Source organism: Pecten maximus, chromosome 11, assembly GCF_902652985.1.
Source record: "Pecten maximus chromosome 11, xPecMax1.1, whole genome shotgun sequence".
NCBI classification, from domain to species: Eukaryota; Metazoa; Mollusca; class Bivalvia; order Pectinida; family Pectinidae; genus Pecten; species Pecten maximus.
Genome location: NC_047025.1, coordinates 24,509,413 through 24,531,446, shown reverse-complemented (window position 1 = coordinate 24,531,446; position 22,034 = coordinate 24,509,413). Strand labels below are relative to the sequence as shown.

At 34.9% G+C, this 22,034-nt stretch overlaps 1 protein-coding gene across 1 annotated transcript; it reads left to right on the top strand.

Moving 5' to 3' along the window:
- Window positions 1-5,161: 5,161 nt before the first annotated feature.
- Window positions 5,162-17,818, top strand: LOC117338117 (transcriptional repressor scratch 1-like). Its single transcript, XM_033899320.1, has 2 exons — window positions 5,162-5,778; window positions 13,975-17,818. Exons 1-2 carry the CDS (start codon window positions 5,616-5,618, stop codon window positions 14,751-14,753), a joined length of 942 nt encoding a protein of 313 aa, XP_033755211.1. The 5' UTR covers window positions 5,162-5,615; the 3' UTR covers window positions 14,754-17,818.
- Window positions 17,819-22,034: the final 4,216 nt, after the last annotated feature.

Below are 22,034 nucleotides of genomic sequence, written 5' to 3'. Positions count from 1 at the left end.
ATGCATTGAATATTTCTTTTTGTAGGAGCTTAACGTCCTCGTAACAGCCAGTGTCATATAAGGACGAGTGGTAAGGAGATACCTAGAGTATAAGGACGAGTGGTAAGGAGTACCTAGAGTATAAGGACGAGTGGTAAGGAGATACCTAGAGTATAAGGACGAGTGGTAAGGAGATACCTAGAGTATAAGGACGAGTGGTAAGGAGATACCTAGAGTATAAGGACGAGTGGTAAGGAGATACCTAGAGTATAAGGACGAGTGGTAAGGAGATACCTAGAGTATAAGGACGAGTGGTAAGGAGTACCTAGAGTATAAGGACGAGTGGTAAGGAGTACCTAGAGTATAAGGACGAGTGGTAAGGAGATACCTAGAGTATAAGGACGAGTGGTAAGGAGATACCTAGAGTATAAGGACGAGTGGTAAGGAGATACCTAGAGTATAAGGACGAGTGGTAAGGAGATACCTAGAGTATAAGGACGAGTGGTAAGGAGATACCTAGAGTATAAGGACGAGTGGTAAGGAGATACCTAGAGTATAAGGACGAGTGGTAAGGAGTACCTAGAGTATAAGGACGAGTGAGAAGGAGATACCTAGAGTATAAGGACGAGTGGTAAGGAGATACCTAGAGTATAAGGACGAGTGTAAGGAGATACCTAGAGTATAAGGACGAGTGGTAAGGAGATACCTAGAGTATAAGGACGAGTGGGAAGGAGATACCTAGAGTATAAGGACGAGTGGTAAGGAGTACCTAGAGTATAAGGACGAGTGGTAAGGAGATACCTAGAGTATAAGGACGAGTGGTAAGGAGATACCTAGAGTATAAGGACGAGTGGTAAGGAGATACCTAGAGTATAAGGACGAGTGGTAAGGAGATACCTAGAGTATAAGGACGAGTGGTAAGGAGATACCTAGAGTATAAGGACGAGTGGTAAGGAGATACCTAGAGTATAAGGACGAGTGGTAAGGAGTACCTAGAGTATAAGGACGAGTGGTAAGGAGATACCTAGAGTATAAGGACGAGTGGTAAGGAGATACCTAGAGTATAAGGACGAGTGGTAAGGAGTACCTAGAGTATAAGGACGAGTGGTAAGGAGTACCTAGAGTATAAGGACGAGTGGTAAGGAGATACCTAGAGTATAAGGACGAGTGGTAAGGAGATACCTAGAGTATAAGGACGAGTGGTAAGGAGATACCTAGAGTATAAGGACGAGTGGTAAGGAGTACCTAGAGTATAAGGACGAGTGGTAAGGAGATACCTAGAGTATAAGGACGAGTGGTAAGGAGATACCTAGAGTATAAGGACGAGTGAGAAGGAGATACCTAGAGTATAAGGACGAGTGGTAAGGAGATACCTAGAGTATAAGGACGAGTGGTAAGGAGATACCTAGAGTATAAGGACGAGTGGTAAGGAGTACCTAGAGTATAAGGACGAGTGGTAAGGAGATACCTAGAGTATAAGGACGAGTGGTAAGGAGATACCTAGAGTATAAGGACGAGTGGTAAGGAGTACCTAGAGTATAAGGACGAGTGGTAAGGAGATACCTAGAGTATAAGGACGAGTGAGAAGGAGATACCTAGAGTATAAGGACGAGTGGTAAGGAGTACCTAGAGTATAAGGACGAGTGGTAAGGAGATACCTAGAGTATAAGGACGAGTGGTAAGGAGATACCTAGAGTATAAGGACGAGTGGTAAGGAGATACCTAGAGTATAAGGACGAGTGGTAAGGAGATACCTAGAGTATAAGGACGAGTGGTAAGGAGTACCTAGAGTATAAGGACGAGTGGTAAGGAGTACCTAGAGTATAAGGACGAGTGGTAAGGAGATACCTAGAGTAAGAAAATAATACAAGGAAAGACAGCTCAGTGAGGAAAGAAAGGACATATCAAAGACCCCAAGTGTTGTAATGGGACAAGAAGATAGATTTTGGTCTCCTTAATAGAAGACGAAGAGGAAAATCCCCGGTTACGTTGAGTAAAAATCATCGTTTTGCTATAACTACTTTTCTCAAAAAGTTCAAGATTTTTTCCAAGCAGTGTTGGATCACCAGTATAGAGAGTGTTGACAGAAACCGGAGTGTTCCCGTAAAACGCACGTTAGGTTAATCCATTTTTTTTTCACGGCCGATCTTACTCGGCAATATTCCTTAAATTTCTGTTATATTAGAAGCAATTTTGTTCCAAACCGTGTATAATGTTGTATATTGTACAGCGCTGAATTACCAATGAAAGATTCACGAGATAATAACAGAAAAATGATCATCTGCAAAGTACACTCAATTACTGTTTAAAGATAATTATATAAAGGTAAATATTGTGAATTAATATACGTGTGTATAATCCTTTCTCATATTATCTATTACTACAACAGAATGTGCTTTAAAATAAAACACATGATATTTACCCGGGTAACAATATGATAGTCTTATTTTGAGTAGTAGCTTTTGAGTTCATTCCAATTAGAATGTAGTTGCATCGACAAGGAAAAGCATAGAAACGTGGATGTGTATTTGAGTATATTATATGTTATCTAGTTCGTAAAAGGCGTCTTTGTTGGTTTGGAATGTAAATCCAATCAAAAGATCAATTAAAAAGTATTTATCTTAATACATCAAAGCAATATCACCATAACTATTATTTTAGACTTTTTAACTTCAATACTTACGTTTGAGGCTAACCAATATAAGGTAAACACAGCAGGTAAGGGCTGCGGATTCTGACAGGTTTATTCTGAAGAAACATCAAATATATGCTAATTATCAGGGAATTTTTTTTATTCATATCAGTTTTTTCCCTTCATTATCAATATTGAAAGAAATTGAATTTCTATATCAAAATAAGTTTGCTTTCTGTGCATGAAATTCAAAATAATGAAATATGCTATCTGAAGCACTAGATAATGATAAGCTTCCCTGTCATTTAACTTACGCTTATTTCGCCCCCTTTGCATGAGAACGAAAGCAAAACCTGAGCTGAAGAGATGAAATCACTGTAAACGTACTTTATTTGGCGTACTCAAATGTTAGCATATTTCCGAATTTTAAGACATTAGTGCATTGATCGATTTGTACGCAAAAAAAATATTTTCTGTAGAAACAATGTACACCTTGTATATAAAGTGCCATTGGCGCAATCATAATTTAGTGTAATACTTCTAGCGGGAAAAGCGCCTAAATATGTATGTTCACAGATAACAGTCGTGAATAGAAAAAGTTTACTTGACACAATGTATTGGACGAAAAGAAATAGTTTAAGGCAAAAGCGAAAAACCGACTTTGGCGAATGTTGTCATATATATACAGTGTACCTATTAACATTTTGAATAATTTTATGGTAACTTTTAAACGGTTTTAGATCAAACTTAAGCTCAGTACCGCATGATTAATTTTTTACGTCTTATTTCTTTTTTAAATAAGTAGTTATTTTACTTGTCTTATTTTTGATAATGTTTCTTGTGTTATGCTTATATACTGAATAAAGATGACCTGGCTGAAGTTTTTGTACTCCTATAAAAATCGCACAAATACGCAACTTTGATATGCAACGCCTTTCCAGTACCATCCCAGAACGTCGTGCGAGTCTGTGTCCTCCGCAGTGAGTAGGATGTGTTATATAACTCCCATACCCCTATGTATAATGCGCAGTAAACATAGTCATTGAACAGGCCATACATGCGAGGATGACAGTGATACCAATCTAATTATTTCATACTGATATGGTTTAACGTCAGCTGTACAAATGAGCAGAAGCTCTAATTAAGCAGGCATGTTTTACAATAACATAATGGAAAGAAACGTTTGTTTTCGAAATATGGGTTTCTCCGTATGCATATCATTCCAATACGACACCCATTGATTGATTAACGCTCGAACAATTAAATCATAGATGTCAATTTCATTACTAATTTGTGTTTGTTAATTGTCAAAAATATCTCTTGGAGATAATTTGATGGCTGTAGTCACTTGCTAGAAACAGCGCCATAACTCCTGTTGGTTTTAAAAGCCTTCTACATATACTCGCTAGTATTGATAGTTGATTCGCACAATATTAGTTTTAGAGAGTTGGGTTGGTATAATAGTTTGCTTTCGTGGTCGGCCCGATCTGTGAGCCTTTCTCTTTGCTAGATCGATTTTACCTTTGTACGTTGTTATGCCGTTTATTATGCTTCAGTAAGAATCAATAAAGATTTTTGTAGATTCAACGGAAAACACCTGTCGGCTGTACTGTATTGTTTACCCGATGGATGTTTTACCTTTCCCTACATAATCTTGCCAGCATACCAAGATACTCTGGTTATCATCTTCATTGTCTGCTCTTACAGCGTATCCCGATTCACCCATCAATCCCGAGACTTTATTGTGTGTCTGTCGTACCCGGGTAGGCTAGACCCTACCCTGTCAAACATGATACAAAACTGATGTTGATTACCCATCAAAATGATCTGGTCTCTCTCTCTCTCTCTCTCTGAAGTCCGGGTATCATAGACCTCTGCAGTATCATCTGCTTCGTCTACTCCAACCTTTTGTATTTCTTAACCATTATATGATTCCTCTAATCCGATCTCAAGAATAATCCTATCTTTAACTAATATCGAAATCCCATCTCCATCTACCCTGATAAAATATTATCTGATATGATCGGGGTAAACCCCAGTTCATAGTCATCTGGTATTGTCGCTGTGCCTGGGTATCTCGGTTTTCTTTACCACTTTTCAGCATCAGCTGGTTTAGATGTTATGTCCGGGTATCCCCACTACCCCTCTCTCCATCAACCAGTCTGTCGGCAGGGCTGTGTGATTAACCGGGTGTTAAATTTTACTGATGACATCGTAATGTTTAAAACCATCCAGGCACGCGGATCTTTCTTCAGTGCGCACGCGCAAGAAATTGCACGATGCTACCCAATTAGAATAATGAGATTGTATGGAGCAGCAGATGACTGAAGCTAAGAACAATCCATACAACGTTGAATGGGATAATAGTAACTGTTTGTATTTGTCAAAGGCGACACCACTATCTCCATTGTTCGCTGTCTCAATTATTCATGGTAAAAATCATGCCTGCTTCACTATGATTCGCCGGCGCGTGCCCGATGATTGGTAAGGGTCAGCTATTTAAAGCTGCGCCAAGGCACATCACCCAGTCTCCAAGTAATAAACGGGACGTTTTGAAAAAACGGTGGTGCACACATGGCTAAGTTCACACCATATAGAGAATATATACTTTAATATTCACCCGTTACAACGTTGAATGGATAACAAAACATATTGATACAAACACACACACACACGAACAGCCACACTCACACGGCTGGAGAGACAGCCCATTATATGATCGTCTGTCTTTGAGCACACGTGATTGAGTGAGCGTACGCAACAGTGTTGATATACCCGGTGTAACGACACCATCAGACGTGGACCAAACAGACGATGTCAGGCCACAACAGTATAACAACCTCCAAACAACATGACCACACGGGACACTAGACAGCTTCAGGGGATGACCTTACTAGGTAGTGCTGATAAGGAGTCTATGGTTACAAATGATGAATGACATTAACTTTGGTGTATAGACAGTTATTAAATCTGGGATTGTGTTGGATTGAAAACTCCCGAAAACATGCCTCGGTCATTCCTTGTGAAGAAAGTGAAATGTGACGATGACAAGTCTATGCATGGTCATTACTGGTCCAAGGAGATATACGAGGATGATGTGGACAGTGTCCGAGCAGTCACACCCTATACGCCCAGCACACATCCTCTGGCTGTTCGAGTTAACAACGGTACGTATATTCATATGTCCACAGGTTCTCAATGGAATCATATAGCAGTTCTGAGTAAGCTGGAGGTTTATATGTATACATATCTATATACACCTTGGTGACTGTCACATAGTATAAAGAATAAATAGCCTCATATCAACTCTTCAATTCTTGAATTTTGTAGAAAGATAGTGATCAAGCTCATACACTCCATTATTTGTTTTATCTTATGGTTATAGACTATAGAATGATCAGGTATGTTATGTTTCCTAAAATCTGTTAACATGTCGGCATGGTCAGAAAATGAACCTAATTTTAGTCCAATATGTATATCTGATAGGAATAACAAGGCATACCATTGTTGATGATAGATAACGTATTTATCACAGATACATATACTTGATAGAATCCATTTAAAACTTATTGGTAGGTAGGAATTGAGTAAAATAGATTTTACACCTGTTGGACATAATAATGATAAAAAAAAAATATATACTAAATGTATATCATGTAAAAAAAAATCTATATTCTTAAATGAAGGACACTTGTATCAGTAACACTACTTTTATGGGGTTTTCATGTAAAACAAAGTTTTAATACAATTAGGGAAATAGAGGTAAATACTTTAAATCGCTACTTGTCGTGAATGACTGAATGGATTTTGATCAAATTTGGTCTGAAATATTATTAAGCAAAGGAGATCCAATGTTGTATAATTGGGTTTATGCATCCACTAGTGCAGACATAAATGAATTGTTACTGTATATAAGGAAATACCTTTATGTAGATATGCATAGCCTCGTATAAAACAGTTTTTGTTTGTTTCGGCGACAATAACGTACTCTTACAATTGTTAAACACTCGGTCTGCATAATTCAAATTATGATTGTTGCATAAGAGATGATAATACTCTACATGACATTGTACTCAATGATTCAATGATTGTCATTGAGAAGAATGTTTAGATTTGATAGATAACATGGGTCCTTATATCATGTAGTTGTTTTTCTTGTCGGTTACGTTTGAATTGATGCTATCAGGATCAGATCTGAATTATTCTTTAGTTAATTAGTCAACTATGTATCATCGGACAGAGAAAGACGATAATTAAATCTCGTCAAAGTATTGTTCAACAATATACAGTGGACAGTAACAAGATGGTGATATAATTAGAGGGAATAGTAAGGAGCTAATCGAATACTTAACAATGACCCTATTGTTTGGTAGTGGTTCATCGTCTCTGGAGTTTGTTTACTAAGGTCCCTAATGGTTGTTGATTGTCCTTCAGTTTTCTTAGAGGTGGCTGCCGTTGACAAAATATCAATAAGTGGTTACTTTTATAGGGATGCTGAATATTGCGTAAATGATATTTTGATTTGGAAGATATTACCGCCGAGATTTTATAACAAGATATCTACTGAGGTACTAGCTTTCCAATAAAATGTTTTGTATATTTGTCAATGTATTTCATTGTATGATCCCCAGATTATCAGATTCCCATTATAATTGACAGTAGGGCATGTATAGTCCACTTTAAAGTTTTAATTTGATGAAAATTGCTTTTACTTAACCAACAATATACCAGTACATACCTTTATAGAATGGTTACTTTCAGTAAGATGTTTGATAATAAAGATCAATTATTAGTATTTCGAATAGATTTGATACTTCACCAAGCATATTGACAAAAACAAAGCAAGGCGTCATTAGCTTTGATAGAAAACTTACACCATGTTATAATTTAGAATATGTTTCAAATCTCCAATAAACAAAACAAAAAACCTAACTTTTATCAAACTTTGTAACAAAAGGTGGTAATTTTGTGTCTGTGAATTGTAAATGTGTAATTCAGAATTAGTTTGACATACAAAACACATATGTTGGTGATTCCAATTTCCCGTAATACAAGCTGAATTAGGCATATAACCTTAGCATGCATATCCTTATTAAAGTTCGATCTGTTCTGATAGCAATTTGAGTCATGGGACATGTTATGCTAGGTTTTGAAGCGATGTGCAAGCGTTTGACGGTTATGGTTTGGTGTAGTGAAGTGTTGACATTATCAGAAGACTGTTGCTGAATCGAATAGTGTTATAATGTATATATAATTGATTTAACCCCTCAGACATAGACAGTCTATTCAGCGTTTATAGTAATCGGCCGTGTACCCACGAGTAGCAAAATAAATCAATTATTATCGAATTTTGCATTAAAGGCAAGACGATACTTGTTTCGGCTAGCGGGGTGGTTTTACTACAATCCCTGAAAGAGATTATGGAGAGCAAAGCGGAATACAATGATAATAGTTTAAAAACTGAATTGTTGTACAGTGTATAATACAATGCTAGGGGACAATAGGAAGCTATTGTTAAATGTGCTGAAACAATATTGAAAGGTCGAGCTTAAATATATACATATTTCTTTTATGAATACTTATTAAAATAATACAGATAATTCACTGGTTCATAACATGGGTAGAAAACAATGGGTTCAGTAGTTGTATACGATATGACGGAACTTAATTTAAAACTATAGTGACCAGTACTGACACTAATCATATTTAAAACCGTGAAGGTAGGACGCTGATACTGTAAGCAAGGGTTGCTCTGCATGAATGTCCGGGTTGAATAAGTATATTTATATAAGAGGTGAGATCAAAACATACCTTTGTTAAGCACACAAACCATGATGTAAATGGCTGTTCTCCCATGTCTCCTCGCCTTCTTGTAAAATAATCCAATTGTTAAAAAGATAAAAAATAAATAAATAAAAATAAATAAATAAAAATTCTCTCGTTGACTGATTATTGTAATAGTCTCTGGACATATTCTATTTTGATATCTAAGAGGATTAAGCACTACAGTACAATTAAATATGACAATAACATATTTGCACATCCCGCTGTCTGTTATCTTTTATTGTACTATTGTCTTACAGTAGTTAGTCGCTCAGGTTGGAATGGCCGTTACGTTGGTAATACTTACTTCTAAATATCATTTTAAATACGAGTTTGTACTATCTAATATTTAACATATATATATCTACATGACAAAAAATATAAATCATATCTTTATTTCGTCTGGTTATTCATCACAAAGCATGTAAGAGACAGCAATATATTAGTAGTAGCAATAAGATATTTCTGATCAAGACTTACTAGTGGTATCACATCAAATCAATCTAATCACAAATCATGTCAAAATTAATCACACGATTCTTTTAATGCAATAATTCGACGACTGGTCAATTGCACAATGAAAAACACGTGCAGACAGCTTGATTGTCCTTGAAAATCTACCAGTTTGTATAAATCAGTCAGTCTATGGTTGTCAAGATCATGACAAATACTCTGCTGTCATAAGGTAGCCTGTCACCCGCTTCCTCTCGACATCTCAATCCTCTTCATTACTCACGGGGGAAGTTTAACGACGTTGTTAAAATGAGCACCGGTCGTTAGTCTTGGGCGCAAGTAACACGGTGCAGTGTCGTTCTCGAAGAACTCGGAGCTTTCTGTGACTTTCGTCATACAAACATTATCGAGATTTTATTCAGTGTAAATCAATATATTGCGTTGTCTTTCAAAATCAAATGACACGAGTTAAAATATTCCCTGGGTAAGCATTTTTTACTCATTTCACGGATCTAAGCCAGTTACTACGGATTTTTTATTCTCAATGTTCTTTGTTCTTGGATAAGAACCGAACATATTTTGTTGTTTAAGCTATCATTATAAGTATAAGCTATCATTATAAGTAAGCAACCAAAATGATTTACCAATATATCTTTATGTTGTAGGATTGTTTCATCATTCACCGTCCTTTAACCAAGCTCCGTGTTACTGATTATTCCTGACTAGTTTCTTAGTAGAGACATTCTTGATTTCTGTAACTTTTATTGCCACAAACCCATTCAGTTCATATAAAAGAACTTTTCAGTCCAGATTTAAACTTCACTCTTTACTGAATGCTGTTGCGGTATGGATATTTAATATGAAGTAGACATTACGATGAAAAACCAAATGCTTTTATGTAAATATTTCTATTAGATTTTAAATTGACATTTCGGGCTTCATCATATGCAATTACTATCGGACTAATTGATGTTACTTAATTAAGAATGTGTGTTATAAGTCTAACCATTACGTGAAAGGAATCAAATTTATATATTTCACAACAATTCTAAAACAAATTTTATCAAATTTTATCAATCACTGTTTTCATCTATCATAAGAGGAAATTTATATACTTGCTTCTTTCCAAAGTTAGAGATATTTTACGTTGCGAGAGTAAAATATCACAAATTATGATGCCATATCAATCATGACGTCAATAAGTTGGCGTTGACATTTATAGATGATATACATGTCATCGGAATGGGGCAGGGTTAATTAATGTTACTATTACGGAGTGGTAAATATAAACTTCTGACTCCTCTAAATTGTGAAATTTCTTCCAAGGACTAGATTACCTAATCTCAGTATCTACTGATTACCTATCGGCCATCTCCTAATATCTGTTAGCTTAATTCTTCAATATATTGAAACACATAATAAAACTACATGTGTTGGTATTCAAAATGATTACTGAAATACAGATGGTACAGTAATATCTGTAAAAAAGCGGACCATATTTAAGAACAAAAGGCCATTGAAGTTTCAACAAACTGACGTTTATTTTTTAAGCAATCACATCCACATCAACCATTCTTCCCTACTTTATTCTCCTTGAATATTGAAAACCTAGGTTAAGGGAGTCATAGTATAGTAGCATTATTTTTTCCGTAATGCTACGTTTCTGGTTTTTATACACAACTGATAAGTGGATGTTTTTATTTGCGTCATTCGGCTTAGTTTAACAAATCATTTTTTTTTCTATCATTTAGTTGCTTTATTCGGCTTAGTTTAACACTGAAACTTTTCTATAATTTAGTTGCCTCATTAGGCCTTGTTTAACACGACATCTGTTCTATCATTTAGTTGACTCATTACGCCTAGTTTAACACAGCAACTGTTTTATCATTTAGGTGCCTCATTCAGATTAGTTTGACACAGCAACTTTTCTATCATTTAGTTGCCTCATTCGGCCTAGTTTAACACAACAACTGTTTTATCATATAAGTGCCTTATTCGGCTTAGTTTAACACATCATCTGTTCTATCATTTAGTTGCCTCATTCGGCCTAGTTTAACACAGCATCTGTTCTATTATTCATTTGATATTTTACTAATGTGTAAGGTTTGCTTAAGAAAAAAAATGATGATAGTAATAACGTTTAGAATGCAGAAAATTAAATTTTAAAAACCTGATTAATTTTAGTAATAACATCAAAAATTTCATCAATGAAAACTGAACATGAATGGCCGTCAGAGGCACTTATATTGCAAAGAGTTATTGGAAATCTATTTTATAATGTCTTGTTTTCGATAACTCAAGCTTTAAACATCAAATTAAAGTCCTATTGGATTCGCGATATAATTGCGCATACTTTTGGCTTCATTTGTGTAAAATATGTGATGATTCTGTTTTAAAAGTATTATTACTTAAATTTAAGTCTATATTTGTTGATAATTCAAATGTTACATATTTTATATTACCGCATTAAGCTAATGAGAAGATGAATACGATCCTGCCATGGTAATCAAATAAAGTATGCCTTTGGATCTAAGTTCAACAATCCTTGTAGAGTCGAGTGGATAGCGATAGACATCTGCCCAGCACGCGACTGTGTTTGTGATTCATTTAATGGTCGATTTCATGGTCCAGTGATTTCCTGATCACGCCTCTACATCCCGAATACGATGGTGGTAGATACGACTGCTTGATTACATGCTCCAGTAAACACCAGTGTAAAATTACCACTTTCCCTTTTTTCTGTCAAACAGAATCGCATTAATAGTAGAATGTGTCAAATCAAATAACAACCAACATTAAACATAGTAAAGACGAACAATTGCCAATCAGGAAGTAAGGACACAGATTATGTTTCATTTTATAGCCTAAAATAGTAACTCCCCCTTTTTTGTTCATACGTTTATATAGGTTTAGAGGTATATAGCATTATGTTTTCGGGTCTTGGTTTTAGTCGATTACAATATTGTATCTACAACGGTAATTATTTATCCAATACATTGAGACAGGTGAGACAGATGTTAATGACCCAGTCTATACAACAATGTTTTAGAGTCTAACACTGGGAATGGAATCTTCACCAGGGACTCGTGACTGCCAATTAATGTGATTGCATCTGAAAATAAAAGTAGAAAGATGTAATACAATCTTATAATGAAGATTTGATAAAACGACATTTCATTCAGCTTTGTTAACTGTGATTGTATTGGTAACTAGGATAGGATCTCGCTTATAACATTGTTAGCATAATTAGGACTAATATTTTATGATTTTCTGAAATTAATTGTGTTTGTTTAATAATAACGACACTATTTTTTAACACAAAATAATTCTTTATTTGCAAAGAATTGATATAAAAGACATTGATTATCTAACTAACATATCCGTTTACTAATCCTTGTTCTTTTCAAAAGTATCCGTGTAAACCTGTTTTTGTTCTTTGCGTCAGAAAACGGATTCGTTTACTCACCGTTAATGTTATGTGGACAGTATTTTTTTCTGTAGTGGTGATAATCATATATTTTAAATTTAATGACATTTCGTATGTGCTGCTACCTGTCTCGTTATCAACACTTCGTGGATATATGTGTTCTTTCAAAACAGTATTTATGTTGGTGATAGATGGTGATTTACATCATAATTAATAATCAATTATTTACGCTCACAAGAAACATATTTTGCCTAAACGATGATGTGTATACCTGTTTGTTAATGTAACGAGATAGCTTTCATTAGTGTCGTCTATTGTGCAATTCCTGCTGTATCTATAATCTATTCAAAATTCTAAAAATACATTATATGACTGATAATGTTTATTTATGGTGACTAGGACAATGGGAGCCAATCAAACTTGAAAGGTTATTCGGCGTTTTCAGTTTCACTTAAATCAATAAACTTGATTTGTATTTATATCATTGTATATCAATGGTTAAATATCAAATCGAGCTTAAGCTGAAGTATAATTTTATTGATAAGCAGCAGCAGCGAGTTTGATTGAACTAATTATCATTTCTAGGAATAGCTGTTATGGTGTTACAGCTGCCTTTTATCAAAAGATTTATTTTGCATGGAACAGTCGCTGTTTTTTGTGATAAAGAAGGGATCACGAAAGAAAATTAAGGGAATTTATTCAAAATGTTACCCTATTATTTGTTTTATATTTGGTATCCCCTGTCTTTCTAATTCCGGATACATGAATATTGATGAAGAGTTAACTCCAGAAATCTTTTTCGCAAACAATTTCTCTCTGGATTTTACGGGATTTAAATAGTAGTTTACAGTTATAGAAAATATCTACTTGACAACAAAAACGCACATCACCATCATGTTTCATTTACATTATTTTACATCTCGATAAAGAGGATGATAACCAATCAAGCCAACTTTACGTTTACTGTCTGACAGAGAAATGTAAACTCAAATGATTTAGGAGATATATCTTTTTCATATAAAGATAACTTAAATATTTCAAAATTTATATTCATCTTTTTATTTTACGGATATCATTATTCAATTTGAGAAATTTGAAAGGAAATTAAAAAAGAATCTCTTCAAGAATTCAGGATATCCCCTTTTAGTTCCTTTATTGTGTAAGGGAGATATTAGTTATTGAACATATTTCATTTTCATTTTAAGATGCCTCTAATGCTTTTCATCTCTCTGATTGAAAATACATGTACATCTAATTATCTATACTGTATGGAATTCGTTATTCTGTCATGTATCTGAGTAGATGTGCATTTAGTAATTAGGTGACTTTGATGATAAATAAACTTTTTTATAATATTTTGGAGTTTGAAAATCATCGACATTTACTAAAATGGGCCTTCTAAGGATATAACAATGAGATGATGATATGTCTGCATCAATCAAGAATTCTAATATCGAAATTCAGTACTATTTATATAGATCTTGGACATCACATCGACAGGGACGTCACTATTAATGCCACGTGTTCATAGTCTTACTTATCCTGGCTACCTGTTTTTTTATGACTTTCCTTTTATTCTTTGTATTATAGATCAAAATTCGAAATCGTTGCTTAATATTCATTATGCATGCTCTAATTATTCGTCTTTTTGTATTTGTAGGGTACATAAGCGACCTTATAGTGCCGTCACTTCCAGTTAACGCATCTGTTGCTGAGAGCGAAGAGAAACCACAACCCCCAGCTGCTCATGTAGAAATTCAGTTTGAGGATGTGCGTGATGAAGAATGTCCCGTTCTTGATCTCAGCCCTGATCGGAACAAAAACAACATTGAAGAAATTGGAAGAGGCGTTACCATAGGATACACCTACGACGCGTTCTTCATAAGCGATGGGCGTTCCCGACGTAAAAATGCATTTGGTATTCCCGAGAAGGTATCCAAGCAACGATACACGTGTAATGAGTGCGGGAAAGATTACGCAACTTCCTCCAACCTTTCCCGCCACAAGCAGACACACAGAAGTCTAGACAGTCAGCTAGCGAAGAAGTGTCCCTATTGTGACAAGGTTTACGTCAGCATGCCGGCTCTGTCTATGCATATTCTAACACACGAACTCAAACATCGTTGCGATATCTGTGGAAAGAGTTTTTCCAGACCATGGTTGCTGCATGGGCACAAACGTTCTCATACCGGAGAGAAGCCATACGGATGTGCACATTGTGGAAAAGCATTCGCCGACCGCTCCAACCTCCGAGCACATATGCAAACTCATTCGGCATTCAAACACTATACCTGTAAGAGATGCAACAAATCGTTTGCCTTAAAATCATACCTAAATAAACATTACGAATCGGCTTGTATAAAAGATGGTTCAGAATCTTCTTTAGATATGCTGAAACATAGCATTTCTCCTCATTCCGAAAGTTTTAACTTTTCGTAATGATGACTGGATAGAATGGTTTATGCAGTGAATCACCGCAATGATTCCCCCTGATTGATGCTCCGTTTATGAAGTATGACTACTTATGGTACTAACCGCGTTACTCACAATTAGAGCAGCAAACATCCCTATATCACAAGGAATTGTGTCAACGGGGACAAGAATCCGATGATACACATATTACCAAACAAACACTCGTAGTGTATGTCTAGATTCACAAATAGTGGAATAGCTACATGCTTTATCTCTACACGGATAGCTGTGTTAGCGGAACGAGGTTTACTTCATTACTAACGCAGATTTAAAATGAATTTGTTTGTATAGACGTTTTAACCCAACGATTTTGTAGATTGTATGAATGTTATACCCCCTTTTAGTGACCATTCACCTTCCTACCGCCAGTAGTGCCAGAACATGTGTGATAACAGAACAGTATATAACCAACCAGTGCCCCTTAATCCCCATCGAAAACACATTTTTTCTATTTTCTATTTTCTTACAAAATCCTGTTTAACAATTTTGATACAAACACATTATATATGTTGGTGTTATTTCCCACCTACTAGTCTACGTATTTGTTGGAAAGATGTGTTAAACATACATCATGAAATCATATATGTTGATGTTATTCACCCGACCTAGTCTTAAATATTTTTGGAGATGAGTGTATTACATCTAGTCAGTATTATGTACAGTTATTGACACAAACCCACAAGTGCAATCAAATATATGCATGTTTTGTAGTGTTAGTTAGAGTAAGTAGAACCTCGATAGAATCCTCCGCTACCGAAATTGTTTATGACTTAATCGCATATGCTTCCTTTCAATGACATCAAACTCTTTTCAACCAAAAGTTTGACCCTAAAATTATTTATAACACTCAGGTAATTATGAATTATTGCAAACTGCTATCAAAATCAACGGGAGATAACCCTGACACAAATTCTAGGTATAATGGCAAAGTATCATATACCATTAATTTAATCCATTTTCATTTTTTATATTTTATGAGATCTGTAACAAATACCTAATCAATTATCAATAATTACCAATATTCTGCATAGTGACGTATTACTTATTATGAAAATATAAGTTTTTCTAATTGAAATGTATAAAACATTTACGACCATCCTCAAAATACCACTCTTGAGTATTCGCTCCCTGCATATTTTCTTCTTGTTATCAAACGAATAAACACTTTGAGCAACGAGGTTCTACTCTATCTCAGAATTTTCCTATTATTTCTAACCAAATACACTATTTAGTGTATATATTTGGTTAGATTTGATGTTTCCTATTGGTTGTTTAACGAAGGAGAAACAGTATTTTCAATTTGTCCGAATCACTATTTATTGGTGTTTACCAAGCACATGTAAATAATTGTAGTATTGATCTGTGTTGTTGCTTGCGAATATCTCTTTGTACCTGTTGATTAATTGGTGCTCAATGTTTTCCTTTATTATTTCAAAATAGTTTACAAACCACAGACAAATGACCCACATATAGCTGATACACAATTAACTCCCTTAACGTAAGCATTAAATATCAACGATTGCTTTATTACATAGTATTTCAAAAGTATGTTAATGTAAGTTTATTTTAGTAGACGCAAAAGTAAATTATGCGTTACCATAGATAATTTTAACGAATTTTAAAATGATTGGTAAATATTCTGATTTCGTTTCAAAATTTATAATAGGGAGTGTTCACTTGTCGATATGAAAGACTTACCAATGCACCATTATATCGAAGTTTTACTGGGAGATTAAAGAGTAAAACACATAATTTACTGTCAAGTTTGTTTTTGACTGTCTCTCTATGTCTCTATTTTCGATTTTGTTTGGCATTGTTGAACGTCCTATCGGTGCATAAAGGTCATTTTAAGACGGTCACTATTTTGAGAAAAGTTTCGTTGAAAAGTTTGGTAAAAAAGGAAAATTTTAACCATTAGTAATTGAATTTCAGGATAATCATGTGATGTAGATATGGTTTATGATAACACAATGTGATAGTAATGTGAAAGTTTTCTTGTTACCATAAAGTTCAATACTCAATTGCGAACTCCTTCAGGAGAATGGTCTAAAATACCTTTGTAGCATACTGAAACACACCTGCATATTTTTGGTTTTCATTCATATAACGTGGTAGGATCGATTGGCCTAAAAATCCCATAGAAATACGCTATAAGCCTAAGGCATAAATAATTGTATGATGCACCGTGTGATTTTTTTATCAGTTAAACCATGATATGAAAGTCCCAATAATTCCGTAATCAGTTATTAATCTGATACTGAATATCTGAATATAAATGTTCATTGCATTATTTAGCAGCAATCAATTGTTGACATTTTGTATACGCATCTATTGACGTCATTTTCGCCGTTTAACTCAAGGTCAAATTTATCAAATCGTCCTAAACAACGATGTGTGTAGAATAGAGATGATTACGTCACAACGCATTTCGATGATATCATTTTTGGGTTGTTTTGAGGCATTTTGTGAAATATTTATGATTGTTTTCATAGTTTTAGATATAACTTATACTACAAATAGTATAATTTATCAATTATTTAGATATTTATCACTGTATTAAATTCGTGTGCCAACAATTGAAAGTAGATGTTGTCTGCTTGCATGTAACGCTACATATGTACATAAGTTTTCTTTCTTTATTCACTACTTTTATACTTTTTCACCAAACCTTTTTGCTCACCATTGTCCTAGTGTGCAAAACAGACAAAAGAATTGAGGATACTGCGCCAATACACCCATTTTCGGTAGCAGTGTGATTCTGTCTCCCTAAATCATTCACAGTTGTCCTGAACACTATGTATATAGGTCTCCTCTTGACATTTTTTTTTTCATTTTGTAGGAATTCTAACATTTTGATCAACTTTTGCATGTATTGAATGCAAATAACAATATATTACAAGGCCTGATTATAAAATCTGTGTTAGAATACCATACTATTTATGATAACTTAATCGAATTCGCACTTACCTTGATTGTCTTATGTGCCATATATCTTTCATATATGATTGATATTTAAAAATCGTGCGATAACCCCCCCCCCCCCCCCCCCCCCTCTCCCCCCTCCCCCTTTTTAAAATTATTATTCTACACTTGTTGAAATACAATTTTTATCTAAAGAAAGCTGAAAGGTTTTATAATTTTTCTAATTAACCGTGTTTATATACTACACAACATAATTTATGACATACTATATATACGTATGATATATTAGATTGTATACAGTTGAATACCAAATATCATTTACGAATATGACAGGCTATTGATATTTTCCATGAGTGCGGTGGTGTCCAATATTGCACTTACAAAATTACATAATATATGATATGTAATTCTATTTCTTGAAGAAATAATGGGATCTAAATATGTGTATATCAGTTTTGTTTACCGGCGAAATTATTTTTGACATCAGTTTAATTTGTATGATGTACCATTTCAGTATGGATACTCCATAAAGTATGCACATATACTTTTTTATTTTTGTTGGAAAGGATGAATACAACATATGTTGCAAAAAGCAATTGCATATCATATTAGACTTAGTACTCACATTTCCACTCGAACTTAATCAAATCAAAACATTTTTTTCTTGCTGACTATTTAATTTCAGTTTATATTTAGAACCACATTTCTAGTAGTTGAAATCCTGAATGTTCCGAAGGAAGTTGTATATTTTCGTCCAACCCTGTTTGTCCCTTACATCATCGTGCCTAGTCTAGAACTCTTTGCATGTTAATTTATTATTTATTAAACCAATGTGGCCCAGTTTTATGAAATCACGCCTTGTATAGTATTATATAGGTAGATATTAAAGAGAGATTATCATGTAATACGTTAATTGTTAGACCTGTCTTATTGACATTCCCGTGCAATATCAGAATCCGCATATCAGTATTACTTAAAAGATACCATAGCTGTGGTTAGTTTTTTACACACATTTTTCCTTGTTCATTCCGGGTTTAATGAAATAAAATATTTTATGATGGAACTTGTAAGTTTTGTTTTATTTCGTTTCTATTTCAGTAGCACCTTCAGGAAAAATAACAAAGAATACTGACATAATATGTACTTGCATGGAGACTCCTGAAAAAAAAGTACAAGGAAATTAAGACCAGGTGCTCCGGAAGAGTAAGCTGCGTCTTATTCATCGATGACACCCGTTATTCAAATTCAGACCAAATCCGGGTCAAGTCAAAATCTCAAATGACAGCTAGGGTAAAGACAACGGAACCCCTAGGCATATCAGCAAGCATCAAACACGTATGACTTCAGCATAAGGAAAACGAATGTTTATGAAGGAAATCACAGTGTCGAACATAAAACTTGTCCGTGGTCTTTATCAACCTGCATCTCTTATCAAATACCAAAAAAAAGGAAACTGATTAAATTATGAGGCGCCTCACTTGCAATGTTTTAGCATTGTTTTATGCGAACTATGGTTTTCCCGGATCCCATTCAGGATCTATGATTTATGACTTTCACACTTTTGGTTGGTCCCTAGCATCACTGGTGAATCCTAAAAGGACGACACAGGTGTATGGTGACCAGAGTATCACAGATGAGTTATAGAAGGACAAAACATCTGTATAATTTGTCTAACATCACCTAATGTTTGGTTTGGTTTGGTTTGGTTTATTTTGTTTAACGTTCTATTAACAGCTAAGGTCATTTAAGGACGGCCTCCCGTGCGTGCGACATGTATGCATGTGATGAGTGCGTATGTGTGTTTTGGGAGGCTGCGGTATGTTTGTGTGAAGTCTCCTTGTGGTAGGCCGGGACTTTTGCCGATTTATAGTGCTACCTCACTGGAGCATACTGCCGAAGACACCCAGCAGCACACCCCACCCGGTCACATTATACTGACAACGGGTGAACCAGTCGCGCCACTCCTAATATGCTGAGCGCTAAGCAGGAGTAGCAACTACCATTTTTAAAGACTCTGCATCACCTAGTGACCTAGAAGGACGAAACAGCTGTATTATGTCCCTAACATCACTGAATAGCCCTATAAGGTCGAAACAACTGTGTGGTGCAGTTCTATATTCATCCTTCAGCATATACTCTATCTGTTACTAAATTAATATTTTTAATGTATGCTCATCCGTGTTTTTTGTAGTAACCAATGTAGACTGTCTATACGTATTATATTGAAAGTAACTTTACAGCACATGGAACGGAGTTAAAATTCGTCTTTTCAGATAAATATATATAGAATCATTCATTGTATTTCTTTATTAAGGAAAGAACGCGTCTGTCTGGAGAGGGAAAATACATAGGCACGAACCTGTTCCATCAAGCTTCATGTAATGGCCTACTATCGGGACTGTGTAATGAACTACTCTCGCATGAATGTCTGTTTGGCTTCTATATCCAACGGTTTCTGAGCTTAATTGGGCGCTATGTAAATTCGCGATAGCAATATGATATCACAGGATTTTAACGGAAGGATAGAATGGTTTTAATACATTACATGATATAAATTACTAAATATAACTATAGACAGAAAAACCCAGCCGATAACTATGCGGTTGGAGACGCTTTTGTCTGATTGTCGCGCCTCTAACGACCATACGTAGCAGGAAGACTGGAATCTATTACTGGGCCTGCTCACATAATTACTCAATCAGGATACGATATAAAATCATATGTGAAGTACCAAAGTCTGATATTAGAATATATGTCCAATCACTTAACGATACCATACCGTGCGAAGGTTTTAGTCCGGATAGAAGAGAAAAACGATGATTTTGTTATTTGAAGCTTAAACTTCATAATATGAAACTAGGGCCTCGAAAGTGGCGTGAATTTTTACACAATTGACATATTCTCGACAAAAGAATCGTAATTTGAAGGTTTAATGTCTTCAACAGTTTGGATATCAGCGTTTCAAATTATTTACTTTATTTTGTAACTACCCCGGAGATATTGTGAATGGCGATTAAATAGAAGATGCGTACCCTTACAGAAATCCTTATTTGATTATTTTTGTTCTCTTTCATTAATCCACATGTAAATCTTGTGCGATTGAGTGCCCCACATGATCACTTACAGAAAAGACAATTCCATTAAGACAAGTCTGCGTATCTATAGTAATAATAACAAAAATGACAACAGCCACGTACGTATAGGCGTGTTTATATTATACTAAAGGTAAAACAACGTAATTTGCATTAATAGTTTACTTTATAACTTATTTTATCAAATTCATTTCATTTCTTTTATCAAGAGAGGGAATCTATTAAGTACGTATCGCCTGATATGCACTTTATCAATTTCCCAGCGGAGATGCGAAATAGAGTTGTGATCACAAACATCACTGTCTAATTTATCATCAAATTTGACTTATATTATTCTATATATGTAAAGGGTGTTGTTCTGTATGATACCCACGTTGCACACTGCTATTCTCTTTGCCTTTTGGTGTTACTCTGCCGTCATAACGAATACAATTTCAAAGCATCCATTTTATTACAGCTATATGATGAAACCATTTGTTTTCTTTAAAAGTGTAAATTGAGTGGAAGATCAGCAAATACCCAAAGGTGAAATAATAATGTCTCATTCTGTTCGTCTTCAGCCGCATACTCCTGTCTGATGAAAATGTCAGGATGACATCCAAGTCGACCATTCCATACTCAAATTCAGCCACTCCGTGTTTCAGTCTATTAATGTAGACGAATTTAGTGCCTTTACATTCATCTCGAGTAGGTAAGGCAATAAATCTGATCATTGCCACAGAACTTACGAAGAACTTTCTAGAAAAAATATACAATGGTTTTAACACACAGGGATAAAAATACCTTTAATAAAAGACTACAGCAGGAACTGAGTAGTCATCAAATTAAAGGCAGGCAAATGCTTCATAAAAACAAAAACGAACCAAGCTACTCTAGACGAACTTCCTGTAATGGTACCCTGCCAGGATAGTCATCAAATAGTTCGATCGTTTATATGCATTTATACATAATGACCGAAGACAAAAAGACTTCCTGTATAAATATGTACGTTGTAAGAGGCGACTTATGTGGTGACCCTGTTTTTTCTGTCTCTGTGCTTATAGTAATATATTATCATAACACTTAATTATAATCTACGATTATCTATAATAGAAGCACACTATAAAACGTATAAATATAGAAATGTAAATACAGCATGCCCAGTCATTGTTGAAATGATATGACAACGGTCATGTCGTGAACAACCCTGTATTATAACAGATGTCACGTTCTTTTGGAAACGTGATTTGTTGTA